This window comes from Ranitomeya variabilis, chromosome 5 (genome assembly GCF_051348905.1).
Source record: "Ranitomeya variabilis isolate aRanVar5 chromosome 5, aRanVar5.hap1, whole genome shotgun sequence".
Classification (NCBI taxonomy): Eukaryota; Metazoa; Chordata; class Amphibia; order Anura; family Dendrobatidae; genus Ranitomeya; species Ranitomeya variabilis.
Window position 1 is genome coordinate 456,242,736 of NC_135236.1, and position 14,768 is coordinate 456,257,503.

The 14,768-nt window shown below is 43.6% G+C and overlaps 1 protein-coding gene across 1 annotated transcript in view; it reads left to right on the plus strand.

Moving 5' to 3' along the window:
• The window catches only part of DCN (decorin), a 178,851-nt gene extending 168,273 nt beyond the window's left edge, over positions 1-10,578 (plus strand). The window contains exons 7-8 of the mRNA XM_077265424.1: positions 4,648-4,786; positions 8,574-10,578. Of these exons, the coding sequence (XP_077121539.1) occupies positions 4,648-4,786; positions 8,574-8,768 (334 nt within the window). The 3' untranslated portion in view covers positions 8,769-10,578. The remainder of the gene's footprint in view (positions 1-4,647; positions 4,787-8,573) is intronic.
• The last annotated feature ends 4,190 nt before the right edge of the window (positions 10,579-14,768 follow it).

The following is a 14,768-nucleotide window of genomic DNA, read 5'->3' on the forward strand; positions in this document are numbered from 1 at the left end:
AAGGGACATATTCGTCCTTCGTCATCTCCCTTAGGAGCCGGTTTTTTCTTTGTGTCTAAGAAAGATGGCTCTTTGAGGCCGTGTATTGATTATCGGCTTTTGAATAAAATCACGGTTAAATATCAATATCCGTTACCACTGCTGACTGATTTGTTTGCTCGTATAAAGGGGGCCAAGTGGTTCTCTAAGATTGATCTCCGTGGGGCGTATAATTTGGTGCGAATCAAGCAGGGGGATGAGTGGAAAACCGCATTTAATACGCCCGAGGGCCACTTTGAGTATTTGGTGATGCCTTTTGGTCTTTCAAATGCCCCTTCAGTCTTCCAGTCCTTTATGCATGACATTTTCCGCGATTATTTGGATAAATTTATGATTGTGTATCTGGATGATATTCTGATTTTTTCGGATGACTGGGACTCTCATGTCCAGCAGGTCAGGAGGGTTTTTCAGGTTTTGCGGTCTAATTCCTTGTGTGTGAAGGGTTCTAAGTGCGTTTTTGGGGTTCAAAAGATTTCCTTCTTGGGATACATTTTTTCCCCCTCTTCCATCGAGATGGATCCTGTCAAGGTTCAGGCTATTTGTGATTGGACGCAACCCTCTTCTCTTAAGAGTCTTCAGAAATTTTTGGGCTTTGCTAACTTTTATCGTCGATTTATTGCTGGTTTTTCTGATGTTGTTAAACCATTGAGTGATTTGACTAAGAAGGGTGCTGATGTTGCTGATTGGTCCCCTGATGCTGTGGAGGCCTTTCGGGAGCTTAAGCGCCGCTTTTCTTCCGCCCCTGTCTTGCGTCAGCCTGATGTTGCTCTTCCTTTTCAGGTTGAGGTCGACGCTTCTGAAATCGGAGCTGGGGCGGTGTTGTCGCAGAGAAATTCCGACTGCCCCGTGATGAGACCTTGTGCTTTTTTTTCCCGTAAATTTTCGCCCGCCGAGCGGAATTATAATATTGGGAATCGGGAGCTTTTGGCCATGAAGTGGGCTTTTGAGGAGTGGCGTCACTGGCTTGAGGGGGCCAGACATCAGGTGGTGGTATTGACTGACCACAAAAATTTAATTTACCTTGAGTCTGCCAGGCGCCTGAATCCTAGACAGGCGCGCTGGTCGTTGTTTTTCTCTCGGTTTAATTTTGTGGTGTCATACCTACCGGGTTCTAAGAATGTTAAGGCGGATGCCCTTTCTAGGAGTTTTGAGCCTGACTCCCCTGGTAATTCTGAGCCCACAGGTATCCTTAAGGATGGAGTGATATTGTCTGCCGTTTCTCCAGACCTGCGGCGGGCCTTGCAGGAGTTTCAGGCGGATAGACCGGATCGTTGCCCACCCGGTAGACTGTTTGTTCCTGATGATTGGACCAGTAGAGTCATCTCTGAGGTTCATTCTTCTGCGTTGGCAGGTCATCCTGGAATCTTTGGTACCAGGGATTTGGTGGCAAGGTCCTTCTGGTGGCCTTCCCTGTCACGAGATGTGCGAGGCTTTGTGCAGTCTTGTGACGTTTGTGCTCGGGCCAAGCCTTGTTGTTCTCGGGCTAGTGGATTGTTGTTGCCCTTGCCTATTCCGAAGAGGCCTTGGACGCACATCTCGATGGATTTTATTTCGGATCTGCCTGTTTCTCAGAAGATGTCTGTCATCTGGGTGGTGTGTGACCGTTTCTCTAAGATGGTCCATTTGGTTCCCTTGCCTAAGTTGCCTTCTTCTTCCGAGTTGGTTCCTCTGTTTTTTCAAAATGTTGTTCGTTTGCATGGTATTCCGGAGAATATCGTTTCTGACAGAGGGACCCAATTCGTGTCTAGATTTTGGCGGGCATTCTGTGCTAGGATGGGCATAGATTTGTCTTTTTCGTCTGCTTTCCATCCTCAGACTAATGGCCAGACCGAGCGGACTAATCAGACCTTGGAGACATATTTGAGGTGTTTTGTGTCTGCGGATCAGGATGATTGGGTTGCTTTTTTGCCATTGGCGGAGTTCGCCCTCAATAATCGGGCCAGCTCTGCCACCTTGGTGTCCCCGTTTTTCTGTAATTCGGGGTTTCATCCTCGATTTTCCTCCGGTCAGGTGGAATCTTCGGATTGTCCTGGAGTGGATGCTGTGGTGGAGAGGTTGCATCAGATTTGGGGGCAGGTAGTGGACAATTTGAAGTTGTCCCAGGAGAAGACTCAGCTTTTTGCCAACCGCCGTCGTCGTGTTGGTCCTCGGCTTTGTGTTGGGGACTTGGTGTGGTTGTCTTCTCGTTTTGTCCCTATGAGGGTTTCTTCTCCTAAGTTTAAGCCTCGGTTCATCGGCCCGTACAAGATATTGGAGATTCTTAACCCTGTGTCCTTCCGTTTGGACCTCCCTGCATCTTTTTCTATTCATAATGTTTTTCATCGGTCATTATTGCGCAGGTATGAGGTACCGGTTGTGCCTTCCGTTGAGCCTCCTGCTCCGGTGTTGGTTGAGGGTGAGTTGGAGTACGTTGTGGAAAAGATCTTAGACTACCGTGTTTCCAGACGGAAACTCCAGTATCTGGTCAAATGGAAGGGATACGGTCAGGAGGATAATTCTTGGGTGACTGCCTCTGATGTTCATGCCTCCGATCTTGTCCGTGCCTTTCATAGGGCTCATCCTGATCGCCCTGGTGGTTCTGGTGAGGGTTCGGTGCCCCCTCCTTGAGGGGGGGGTACTGTTGTGAAATTGGATTCTGGGCTCCCCCGGTGGCCACTGGTGGAATTGAACTTGTGTGCATCATCCTCTCTGTTCACCTGTTCCCATCAGGATGTGGGAGTCTCTATATAACCTTGCTCCTCTGTCAGTTTCATGCCGGTCAACAATGTAATCAGAAGCCTTTCTTTGCATGTTCCTGCTACTAGACAACTCCCAGCTAAGTTGGACTTTCGTCCTAGTTTGTTTTTGCATTTTGTTCCAGTTCACAGCTGCTGTTTCGTTACTGTGTCTGGAAAGCTCTTGTGATCTGAAATTGCCACTCTGGTGTTATGAGTTAATACTAGAGTCTTAAAGTAATTTCTGGATGGTGTTTTGATAGGGTTTTCAGCTGACCATGAAAGTGCCCTTTCTGTCTTCCTGCTATCTAGTAAGCGGACCTCGATTTTGCTAAACCTATTTTCATACTACGTTTGTCATTTCATCTAAAATCACCGCCAATATATGTGGGGGCCTCTGTCTGCCTTTTGGGGAAATTTCTCTAGAGGTGAGCCAGGACTATATTTTCCTCTGCCAGGATTAGTTAGTCCTCCGGCTGGCGCTGGGCGTCTAGGGATAAAACGTAGGCACGCAACCCGGCCACTGTTAATTGTGCGGCAGGTTTAGTTCATGGTCAGTTTAGATTCCATCTTCCAAGAGCTAGTTCTTATATATGCTGGGCTATGTTCTCTCGCCATTGAGAATCACGACAGACCCCCCTGAATCTTCCCCTGCAACATCCTCTGCCACAGGATGTTGCCTGGTTCCAACCCAGTCAGCTTCTGTTCTAACTTTCTATCTAACCCCCAGTTTTACCAGATTGTGAGGAGTGGCCTAATACATAGCGCCCTTTGCTCCCCCTGGAGGCCAGACTATGAAGTGTATTGGTGTCTGTGATACCTGGTCAGATGAACTCCTTCAGTGCCATCAGTCGTACCATCACTCCCCTTAGCGGCAGAGCATCAGTACTGCAACGATCAGGACTCTGGGGCGCTACAGCTCCATAGAGACATTTGCCCCATATAATGCTGCACAAATGCTGATTATGGCCCCATAAGATGCTCCATAGAGATATTTGCCCCATTTGCTGTTGCTGCAATTAAAACAAAATGACATACCTCTCGTCGCTCAGGCCCCCGGCACTTGTGATATTCACCTGTCCTCGTTCCACCGCCGGGTGCCGCTCCATCTTCCGCGCACTATACACGTCATTGCGTCCTATGACCTGAGAGTCACAGGACACAGAAGACGGAGCAGTGCCCGGCAATGGAACGAGAACAGGTGAATATCGCCCAATGCTGCTCACCCTCCCCATTATACTCACCTGCTCCCGGTGCGGTCCCTGGCAGCTTCCCTGATGGTCTTCTCCGGGAGCTGACAGCTTCTTCCAGCGTTGAGCGGTCACCAGTACCGCTCATTACAGTAATGAATATGTGGCTCCACCCCTATGGGAGGGGAGTCGCGTCCATATTCATTACTGTAATGAGTGGTACCATTTGACCGCTCAACGCTGGAAGAAGCTGTCAGCGCCCAGAGACCATCGGAGATGCAGGGACCACATTGGGGGCAGGTGAGTATGTGACAGCCTCCGCTCCCCCTCCCCCGCCGACCTCCCCGCTGACAATGACTCAAGTATAAGCCGAGAGGGGCGCTTTCAGCCTAAAAAATGGGCTGAAAATCTCGGCTTATACTTGAGTATATACGGTATAGGGATTTCTCTAAACCACATTTCGCTGAATGAGACAGCTGCAAATATATATATAATTTATTAGTGGTGTGCTGTCAGTTTATCAGTTTGCTGACAGTTTCCAATGGCAACCATAATAATTTTGAATCTTGCTGGATATTACAGAATAACCTGTGACTGTAAAGTCAGTATATATGGTCATATTTTTCCTAAATGAATTTCCTAACATAGACAGATATTTGAATGTTATACGTTTTCTTACTTTAAACATTTTATTATTTCTGCAGGTTAGGATTGAGTTATAACAGCATTATTAATGTTGAAAATGGATCCATTTCCAATGTTCCACATTTACGGGAGCTACACTTAGACCATAACAGCCTTACTCAGGTGCCTGCAGGACTCAATGAACATAAGTACATCCAGGTAAAGTATCAATTATGAACTATTATAAAAATATAACAGGACACTAAGGTAAAAGAGGGATCCAGTCTTCCTTCTCCACCCCTGCCCTAGTCTCTGATGTTAAGCTGCAGCCACTCAGTGAACTCAGAAACTCTACAGATATAAGCAACAAGGGCCGCTGACTTTATTGATTGGCTTCTGTACTGTTGTCAGGATGTTAGCGCTACAGCCAAACAACAGAGACAAGGGCAGTGGCAAAGACAAATGAGGTAAGCATAGCTTACGGTTTTTAAAACATAACTGAGCCTATGGACCAAATTTGCAAAAAGTGGATAACCCCTTTAAGATTACTCATATATATATATATACACATGGTCAAAATTGTTGGTACCCCTCATTTAATGATAGAAAAACCCATAATGGTCACAGAAATAACTTGAATCTGACAAAAGTAATAATAAATTAAAAATCTATGAACATGAAAAAATGAAAGTCAGAACTTGCTTTTCAACCATGCTTTCACAGAATTAAAAAAAAAAATAAAACTCATGAAATAGGCCTGGACATAAATGATGGTACCCCTGAAAATAATGTGAGAAAAGGAACATGTTAAATCACGGTGTGTCCACTAACTAGCATCACAGGTGTCTACAATCTTGGAATCAGTGAGTGGGCCTTTATATAGGGCTACAGATACTCACTGTGCTGTTTGGTGACATGGTGTGTATCACACTCAACATGGACCAGGGGAAGCGAGGGAAAGAGTTGTCTCAGGAGATTAGAAAGAAAATTTTAAACAAACATGTTAAAAGTAAAAGTTATAAGACCATCTCCAAGTTGCTTGATGTTCCTGTGACTACAGTTGCACGTATTATTCAGATATGTAAGTGCCATGGGACTGTAGACAACCTCCTTGGCATTGGCCACAGGAGGAAAATTGATGACAAATCGGAGAGATGGATAATACGAATAGTAACAAAAGAGTCAAGAAAAACTTCTAAACAGAAGTCACATCAGCTCTATGTCACAGATGGAAAAATGAAGCATATCAAGAAAAGAACACTGTCACTACTGTGAAGCATGGAGGAGGCTCTGTTATGTTCTTGGGATGCTTTACTGCATCTGCCACAGGGTGTCTAGAATCTGTGAAGGGAACAATGAAATCTCAAGACTATCAAGGGATTCTAGAGAGAAATGTGCTGCGCAGTGTCAGAAAGCTTGGCCTCAGTTGCAGTCGCAGGTCATGGGTCTTGCAACAGGATAATGACCCAAAACAAACAGCTAAAAACACCCAAAAATGGCTAAGAGGAAAACTTTGGACTATTCTGAAGTTGCCTTTCATGAGTCCTGACCTAAATGCTATTGAGCATCTTTGGAAAGAGCTGAAACATGCCCTCTGGAAAAGGCAGCCTTCAGATGCGAGACAACTGGAGCACTTTGCTCTTGAAGAGTGTCCAAGATAGCTGTCGAGAGGTGCAGAAGTCTCATTGACAGTTACAGGAATCGTTTGATTGCAGTGATTGCCTCAAAAGGTTGTACAACAAAATATTAAGTTAAGGGTACCATCATTTCTGTCCAGGCCAATTTCAAGAGATTTAATTTTTTTTTAAATTCTGTGGAAGCATGGTTGAAAAGCATTCAAGAATTCAAGTTATTCCTGTGACCATTGTGGGTTTTTCTGTCATTAAACGAGGGTTACCAACAATTTTGACCACATGTGTACAGTATATCTACTGTATATATTAGATCATTTCAGTATTTTATCTTTTACCTGCATTATTGTAAGTAGCAAGCATGATCAGTCCTGTGTTAAGTTCCTACTATGAGTTTTTAGGAGTTAGTTCTTTATGTGTATTTTTACTTTGCCAAAAAGCGCAGCATCTTACAGTTCCCGCTGAGTGGATTGGGTTTATAGAAATCTCATACCCACTAAAAATGAACTTAATCCAAACATGACTATATCAATAACATTTTGTCAAAGCAAAATACCAGGAAGTACAAAAGCAAAGCAGCCTTATTTAAAACATGACATACCAACTAATAGATGCAAGGTCAAAAACATGTAAAAATTGTATGTTAAAATAAAACACACTCAAAAACGCAATGAAAAAAGCAAGTAACCTAATTCAGCTAAGGCTATGTTCCCACACTGAGCTTTTATTGAATTTTTGGTGTTGCAGAATTTCTGCACCTATTATTTAAATTGGGATGCTTGCGTTTTTTTTTATTGTGCTTTTATGTGCAGTTTTTTAACATGTATTTTTATCACTTTTTTGACGCCGCGGTTTTTGTCTTTTTTTTTTTGTGTGTCATGTTTTAAATAAAGCTGCTTTGTTTTTGAAACTTCCTGGTATTTGGGTTTTCCAAGCTTTATTGATATACTTAGGTGTGGATTGCATGCATTTGTAATGTGTTTCTTCAGCGGATACACGCCATGCAACTCTATAGGGAAAATCCACACAGAAATCTGAGCGTACCCACAAGAGAAATTGACATGTTACGGATTTGAAACATGCATCGCAGGTCAGTTTACGTTGAGTTAAACAAAACCACAGTGGGCAGGAGATTTTTACAAATCCCATCCACTTTGCTGGAACTGTAAGATGCTACTTTTTTAATGCAGCAAAAACATGCAGTGTCAAAAACGCACCAAAACTTATTGTGTGAACGCAGCCTAATGGATGCAGAGAATATGCAAAAGAAAAACTAAATAAAAATTCATTGTGGGAGAAAAGCCTTAAGGTACCTTCACACGAAACGACATTATAACGATATCGCTAGCAATCCGTGACGTTGCAGCGTCCTCGCTAGCGATATCGTTTCGTTTGACACGCAGCAGCGATCAGGATCCTGCTGTGATGTCGCTGGTCGCTGAATAAAGTCCAGAACTTTATTTGGTCGTCCGATCGCTGTGTATCGTTGTGTTTGAAAGCAAAAGCAACGATACCAGCGATATTTTACACTGGTAACCAGGGTAAACATCGGGTTACTAAGCGCAGGGCCGCGCTTAGTTACCCGATGTTTACCCTGGTTACTAGCGTAAAATGTAAAAAAAACAAACAGCACATACTCACATTGCGTCCCCTGCAGTCTGCTTCCTCCTCTGACTCAGCGCCGCAAAGTGAAAGTGAAAGCAGCACAGCGGTGACGTCACCGCTCCGCTCTCACTGTACGGCGCTCAGTCAGTCAGGAAGTGGACGCAGGGGGACGTGAATGTAAGTATGTGCTGTTTGTTTTTTTTAGATTTTACGCTGGTAACCAGGGTAAACATCGGGTTACTAAGCGCGGCCCTGCGCTTAGTTACCCGATGTTTACCCTGGTTACCAGGGGACCTCGGCATAGTTGATCGCTGGAGAGCGGTCTGTGTGACAGCTCTCCAGCGACCAAACAGCGACGCTGCAGCGATCGACATCGTTGTCGCTATCGCTGCAGCGTCGCTTCGTGTGAAGGTACCTTTAGAGCAAAGGAAACTGGCAGCTAATTGGATTCTCTGTGCCTGGAAACAGTACTCTGCCTACTTATCTCCTGTCTGCATAGTCTATGGGCTATAGGCATGCACAATTGGAGGTCTATAGGGTTCTAAAGACAACTGTGGGGATTTTCATTGCCCAATAGTTACCTTTCGGTCTCTTCAAATATACCGCACATGCATGATTTACTACTGCGGGTAGCTCTAGAATTTATTTTTCTTAATGAGCCATTTTTCATATTCCATTGCTATAATTCAATTGTTGATTATTTTTGCGAAGTTATGCAGTAAGTCTCCACAAATAGCAATCCTAACACTTGCTATAATGGTATTTTACAGGTTATCTATCTTCACAATAACAAAATTGCTGCTGTTACAACAAATGACTTTTGTCCTATTGGATACAACACAAAGAAGGCTTCATACACAGGAATCAGCCTCTTCAGCAATCCTGTGCAGTACTGGGAAATCCAACCCGCCACATTCAGATGTGTTTATGAACGCTCCGCTATTCAGATTGGAAACTATAAGTAAACTCGCAGGCTCTTATTTTGTAAAATAAAGTCTTTGGGGTTTTTTTTGTTTTTTTTACTTTTTTTAAATATTTTGTTTTTAAAGCCCTAGCAACTAGAAAAACGCAAATACTGGAATCTGTCCCAAAATATATTTTGTACCTATATTTCATGAAAATATGGCTTCTCCAATGTAAAGAAGGCTGCTGATGGTATATATCATGTACTGTCATAAATGTAGTCTACTTTCCATGAAACATGAGGATTGTATAATTGTGATGCATTTAGCAGACTGCTAACTTAGTGCGTTATACTAAGGAATATGTATGTGCTGGTAAATCATGAATTACATTTTTGCTTCAGAAGAGCAAATTATATTGATTTTTTTCATATTTCTTTTCTGAAAATGGAAGTGTTGTTATAATCTATTAACATATGTTGACCTACAATATCAAAGCTGAACTTGTAAGTGCAAGCACCAAACAGGAATAGAAGAAGTGAGCCCAGTCTTCAGAGCAGGGCGGCAGAGAAAAGTGCAACGAGAACGATTGTAGCTCTTCTTAATATTGTAGAGGACTTGTAGGTGGGAGGGGAAGGAATGTAAGCTATTTCCAAGAAATAACAGCTTTTAGGGAGCAACTTAGTGTATGGATTTGCACCCACTAGTTCTTTAGATTTTAAAGGGAATTTATCAGTAGGTATTTGCTATGTAATCTGGGGGCAGCATAATTTAGCTGCTCACACACAAATTGCAGGCTGTATGCTGCAATTTCCATACAATGAAGGCTTTATCACCAGGACACTATCACTGCTCGACCCACAGTGCACATGAGCCCTGATCTGACCACACCCCCAGTAATAAGCAGCTCACTGTCAATAGACAGCTGTACACAAGAGCTGTGTGGGCGGGGTTAGCTTTATCAGCTATGCTACAATTGAAAACTCTGATTGCATCACAACTGTTGCATCTGGTAAACTAAGTGATACATCTTTGAAACCAGGGTCTCAGCCTCTACATTATGCGGCTCTCAGACGTGGTAGCAAAAACCTGCTGACCGATTCCCTTTAAGCATTTTACAGGTGCAATAAATGCAGAGAAACTGTCCTGTGACATGTACCCTTTAACAAAAGGCTGGAATGCTATCTCTCAACATATTGTAAATGAGTAAAATGGTCGATGATGAACAACAACACAACCCTTATGAATTCCATGTGTCATCTCATATCTCCTACCGTTTATGTCTTATTGATGTTGTATTGTCCTAGTTTTTAAATCAGTATATGAAATGCAACACAAAACCACTGATATCCTATTCATTCATATATCCCTTATGTATCTGTAATATCAAAACCAAACAATCTGTTTATGCAACAATGAAGACATCAAAGGTACGTTTCTATAGTGTACTGAGCATATAAGCTTGCTATTTGTTGTTCTCACGTAAATACCATAGTTTATTAGGCATCTAGTTTGCGTCTCAGTTAAAACCTTAAAGGAGTACAGTATGTATAAATTGAAATCAGAACTAATTTTACTATGCAAAATCGACACTGTTGCTGGACCACTGACATCTGTTTTGAAGCACCACATGGTATGCTTGGATTGGAAATAATAGGACTGCATACTTACCATAATACTTGGGTTGCCTGGATGTTTTACTGGTTTCAAGTGTTTATTAATGTTTTATGAAGTTACAATAAATTGCAGATCCACTCGTCTGTTAGACATATGTGAGCTACAGTACATACTATATTTTGACTGAAACATGTTTGGTTCAAATATGGAATTATTTGTAAAGTGCATTAAAATGTCAGAAAGTTGAATTTTATAACTCATATGTGTGATGTCTTATTTATAGCATTTTATTTCTTGCAGACTACACATAGCTTTTATTATTCATGTATGCATCATATGCAAGGAAGGAAACTTTTGAATTCAATGCATACTTACTATCTGGTCGGGACTGTATGTGGAAACCTAGCATATAAAGTCTTTGTGCTACTCTGTTTAACAGGTTTCGGGGAATGGTTACGTTTTCACCATTTCACCCCTATAACGTGATTTCGCCTTCGACGCAAAGTCCTTTGTCTTATGTCCACAGAGTAGCTACTGGCCAATGGAGAGAGTTGGCAGTAAATAAGTTAAACACCTGAGCAGAACGAAGTGTACTAGGGCAAGGACAAAATCAACAGGCAGTAATGTAGTCAAGAGCATGGTTGGGGTCAGAACCAAGAGGATGGAATCAAAGGCAAAATCATCAAGCAAGCAAAGGGTCAAGGAGAATGAGTAGTATTTGATTATTATAATCAGCATCATCATATTCCACAGATCTTTACAGATATTGTCATCACTGCCTCATTGAGGCTAACAGTCTAAATTCCCAATCAGTATGTTTTTGGAGTGGGGGAGGAAACCGAAGTACCTGTATGAAACCAAAGCAAGAAGATACATACAAACTCCTTGCAGATGTTGTCCTTGGTGGGATTTGAACCTATGACTGACTCCAGCACTGGAAAGCAACAATTCTAAGCACTGAGCCACTATGCTGCCCATAATGGTAGTAATACATGCTGAGTCAGGTTTAAAGTTCAGGAAACAGATAAAGTACACCAAAGTCAGTATGAGTATCTATATCCTGTCAATCACATGGTACACAAAAGACATTTAATAGGGTGCAATATTGTATTGACCTCTTAACACTGTAATGTAACTACTCCTGCTGACTGTTTACATCATGCTTCTAAGCGAGATTATTAAAATATTACTTTTACTAAATATTGTAGAATCAAACCAAATTACCAATACCAAAAGGCACAAAAGACGAACAAACTAACCCAGTAGGTCAGCTCACGCAAATATAAAAGAGACAGTTCAGCTGACAGTGGTTCAGGTCATCCATAGAATACGTATTGGTGTTGATGTCACCCAAATTCCTACATCCGAGGATGAAGGATGATGATCATCACATCAGACATCCGTCCTGTACATATCAGTTGTTACAGACACGTGGAGCCAGCAAGAGGCTGTAGTAGACACTGATTACATTATAATGACCCTGTTACCCCATAGCTTCCGCCCTGACAAGGGCAGTCCACATCTGGCCCTAAAAGTGGACAGCTTTAGAACAAAAACTTACGGCTCCCAATGCACTTCTCCCTTTCGGGTTCCTCAAGGGAAATAAGTACACAATATGGTCATATTCATACATCTTATCCCCAGTATCTTGATGGTGGATTTGGTCAATGACTGGTATAACTAATTTGTCACAATGTGTGGTCTTAAATACCTTTTCTTAGGACCAAGCTGCAATCCGGGGGTCCTCACATCTGTAACAGCTGTAAGCAATAATCAAGCAGCTAACTAATATCAAGCCCTGAAGACTGGAATGCACACCATCCAAGCTATGTTGGTCAATAAAATGCACGCACTTCCTACTTACAGACTTCCTGTCTCCTCCATTTCCAAAGAGAGGGCCGATGGCACGCATGTGCCTGTTGTGCGCATCACTTCCTGCGCATCCTCAGTCTTCAAAGTGTTTCAAATGGTGTGCGGTTCCCCAGAATGTGTGCGTGACAACTAAACAGGAGACATCCACCATCAGTGCAGCATTGTGTGATCGATTACCGAGGGGCAGCGTACCTTCCAGACGTGCCTCTCCTGTGTGCCATACCCCTGTTGATCATGTGACTATGAGAAGATACTTGTCACATGATACTCATCACTTGATTGCTACTTCCTGTATGTATGCTATACAGGGAGACCACAGGGTCCAGAATTAGCCATTTAGACATACAATAGGACAAATCTGGTAATTTCTCGCGCAACAGTCCACCCCCTATGTAAAGATGTATCTTTTCAATAATGTTCAAACACATCACTCATTACCTCTAAAAATCCATTAGATTGGTTAATTCGTCAATATCTCTCAGACTCGTCATAAATCATTATAGACCATCCGGCCAACATAACATAAGAGTCCATAGAAGATCTCAGCTCTTCTTAGGCCTGACGGCACTCAGGCTCTGTCTGAAGCCACAGACAAAGAAAGGCTTCTCCGTCTCTTTACACAGACTCCTGTCTGTAGTGTCCAGCTTAGACACACGGAAATCTGTCCACCATGACAGATTCCCACACTCTCTCTGGAGGCTAGCATTAGGCTTTCTTTAATAGGTCTAACCACACCCAGAACCCATCACATGATCAGACATGTGGTTGTGACCTCACCACAGGTCCTGCAACAAACAAAGACAGGCATGGTTATGCCCCTTACCCAGGGGTGAGGTATATGGGTAGCCAGACCCTCCCATCTCTCATAGCTACCCGTAACCCGGACCCAAATATACTAAGCAACTCCTTATTGCTTTATGTGGAAACAGAAAACACTCCGGGATACATCACAGCGACAAGCCTTCTCTGTGATACATACCTCCCGTCGATTAGACACCCTTTAGCCATGCTACATACCTCCCCCTCTGCCTAAAGCCGTGGGGCTTGGCACTTGACCCAAACCGACTAGAGACCCCTCTCAGTCGTCCCTGACAGTCAAACCATCTGTCTAAGTCAGGGCCTGCCACTGAACCCTTACGTCGGTATTCGTCAACCACTTCCATCACACCCTTTGGAAAAGATGACCCCTTGTCATTTCCTCTGCTACAGGATCTCCCGCTTAGGTCACTGAGCCCTGAACTAACTGAGGAGTCACTATTTCTAGCTCTTCCATCTGACCACCTTCGGTTCTCTCTCAGTTGTTGATCTCTCCTATTGTCTTTTTTCGGAGAGCAGCTCTTCTCTTTACGTCTATATCCTCTGTTAACTTCAGCTTGAGGACTTCCAGGCTTCAGAGCACCTCTTCGCCTCTCTGGCAGCTGTTTATTAACTTGCAGTCTTTCAAGTCTCAGCTGTTCTACCTCCCTTAGGTATGCTATGCGATATTCCAGGAGCATGCGGATATTCCTAAGACTCTCTCTGGATCCGACAACCAGGAACGGAACCATCCCATCTTCACCCATGGCCTGGACCTCTTCATCAGCCGGTATCTTCAGTCTCTTCAGACCGGATTTATCCACCATCTCCTGCATCACTCTCCCAAGTTTCCCAATGACTTTCGCCACCAGAACTTTGGGTACTTGGACTGTGTCTTCACTAAGCCCAGCCAACTAAGAGCTTTCCTTTCACGCTCCAAACGTCGAACGGCTTCATCATTCTTCAAAATGATCCTCTGTTTTGTACGGAGGCAGTGTAGGTGCATATCCCTCAGGACAGCCACCCGCTTCACTGTGACTTCGCTAGTCGTCAGTATGACCAATTGCTGAGTCTCAGGCGCCCAGTGCACACTACACGCCTCTACCACCTTTCTAAATGCCTCATGCACACCCTTCCTGGCGCACGCTTCTCGCATGTCTTCGGGTACATCAATCACGGTCTTGAAGAGCGGGGTCTCACTCTCTTCATAGACAGATGGCTCCCTTTTTGCCTCTGACCTTTCCACCAAGACATCTGTCACGACCGGGTGACCTTCTTGTTCCGCTTTTAGCACGAACTCTTCCTCAGTTTTTTCTTCCGCTTGAGCCTTCGCCAAGATGGGCATTGGCAACTCCTCTGCCAGGCAGCGACGTTCCTCCTCTCTCTGGAGAAGCTCCTGCTGATACTTTTCTTGAGCCACTCTGAGCACTTCCATATCTTTCAATATGGCCCTATTCATGGCCTGACACTCCGACAGGTGACATCTGAGTTCAAAGACCTCCTTCTCCAGGTCACCCACTTTGTGCTCAAATGCTTGCCTCAGGACCCTTTCTTGTTCAACAGTTTCTTTAAGCAGCTCTATGTTATGGTCCTGCTCTCTTTTGGCCAGCACATGTAGATTTTCAGAAGGGCTCTCTTGTCCACCCAGACTCTGCCTCTTCATAGTTCCAGCTGTTTCTGCATCCAGCTCTATGGTCTCTCCTGGGCTCTCTGTCTGTTTACTCTTTGGTACCTCTGGACTCTTGGTAACCTCAGAGTTCTCCATTTCTTCCACATCAG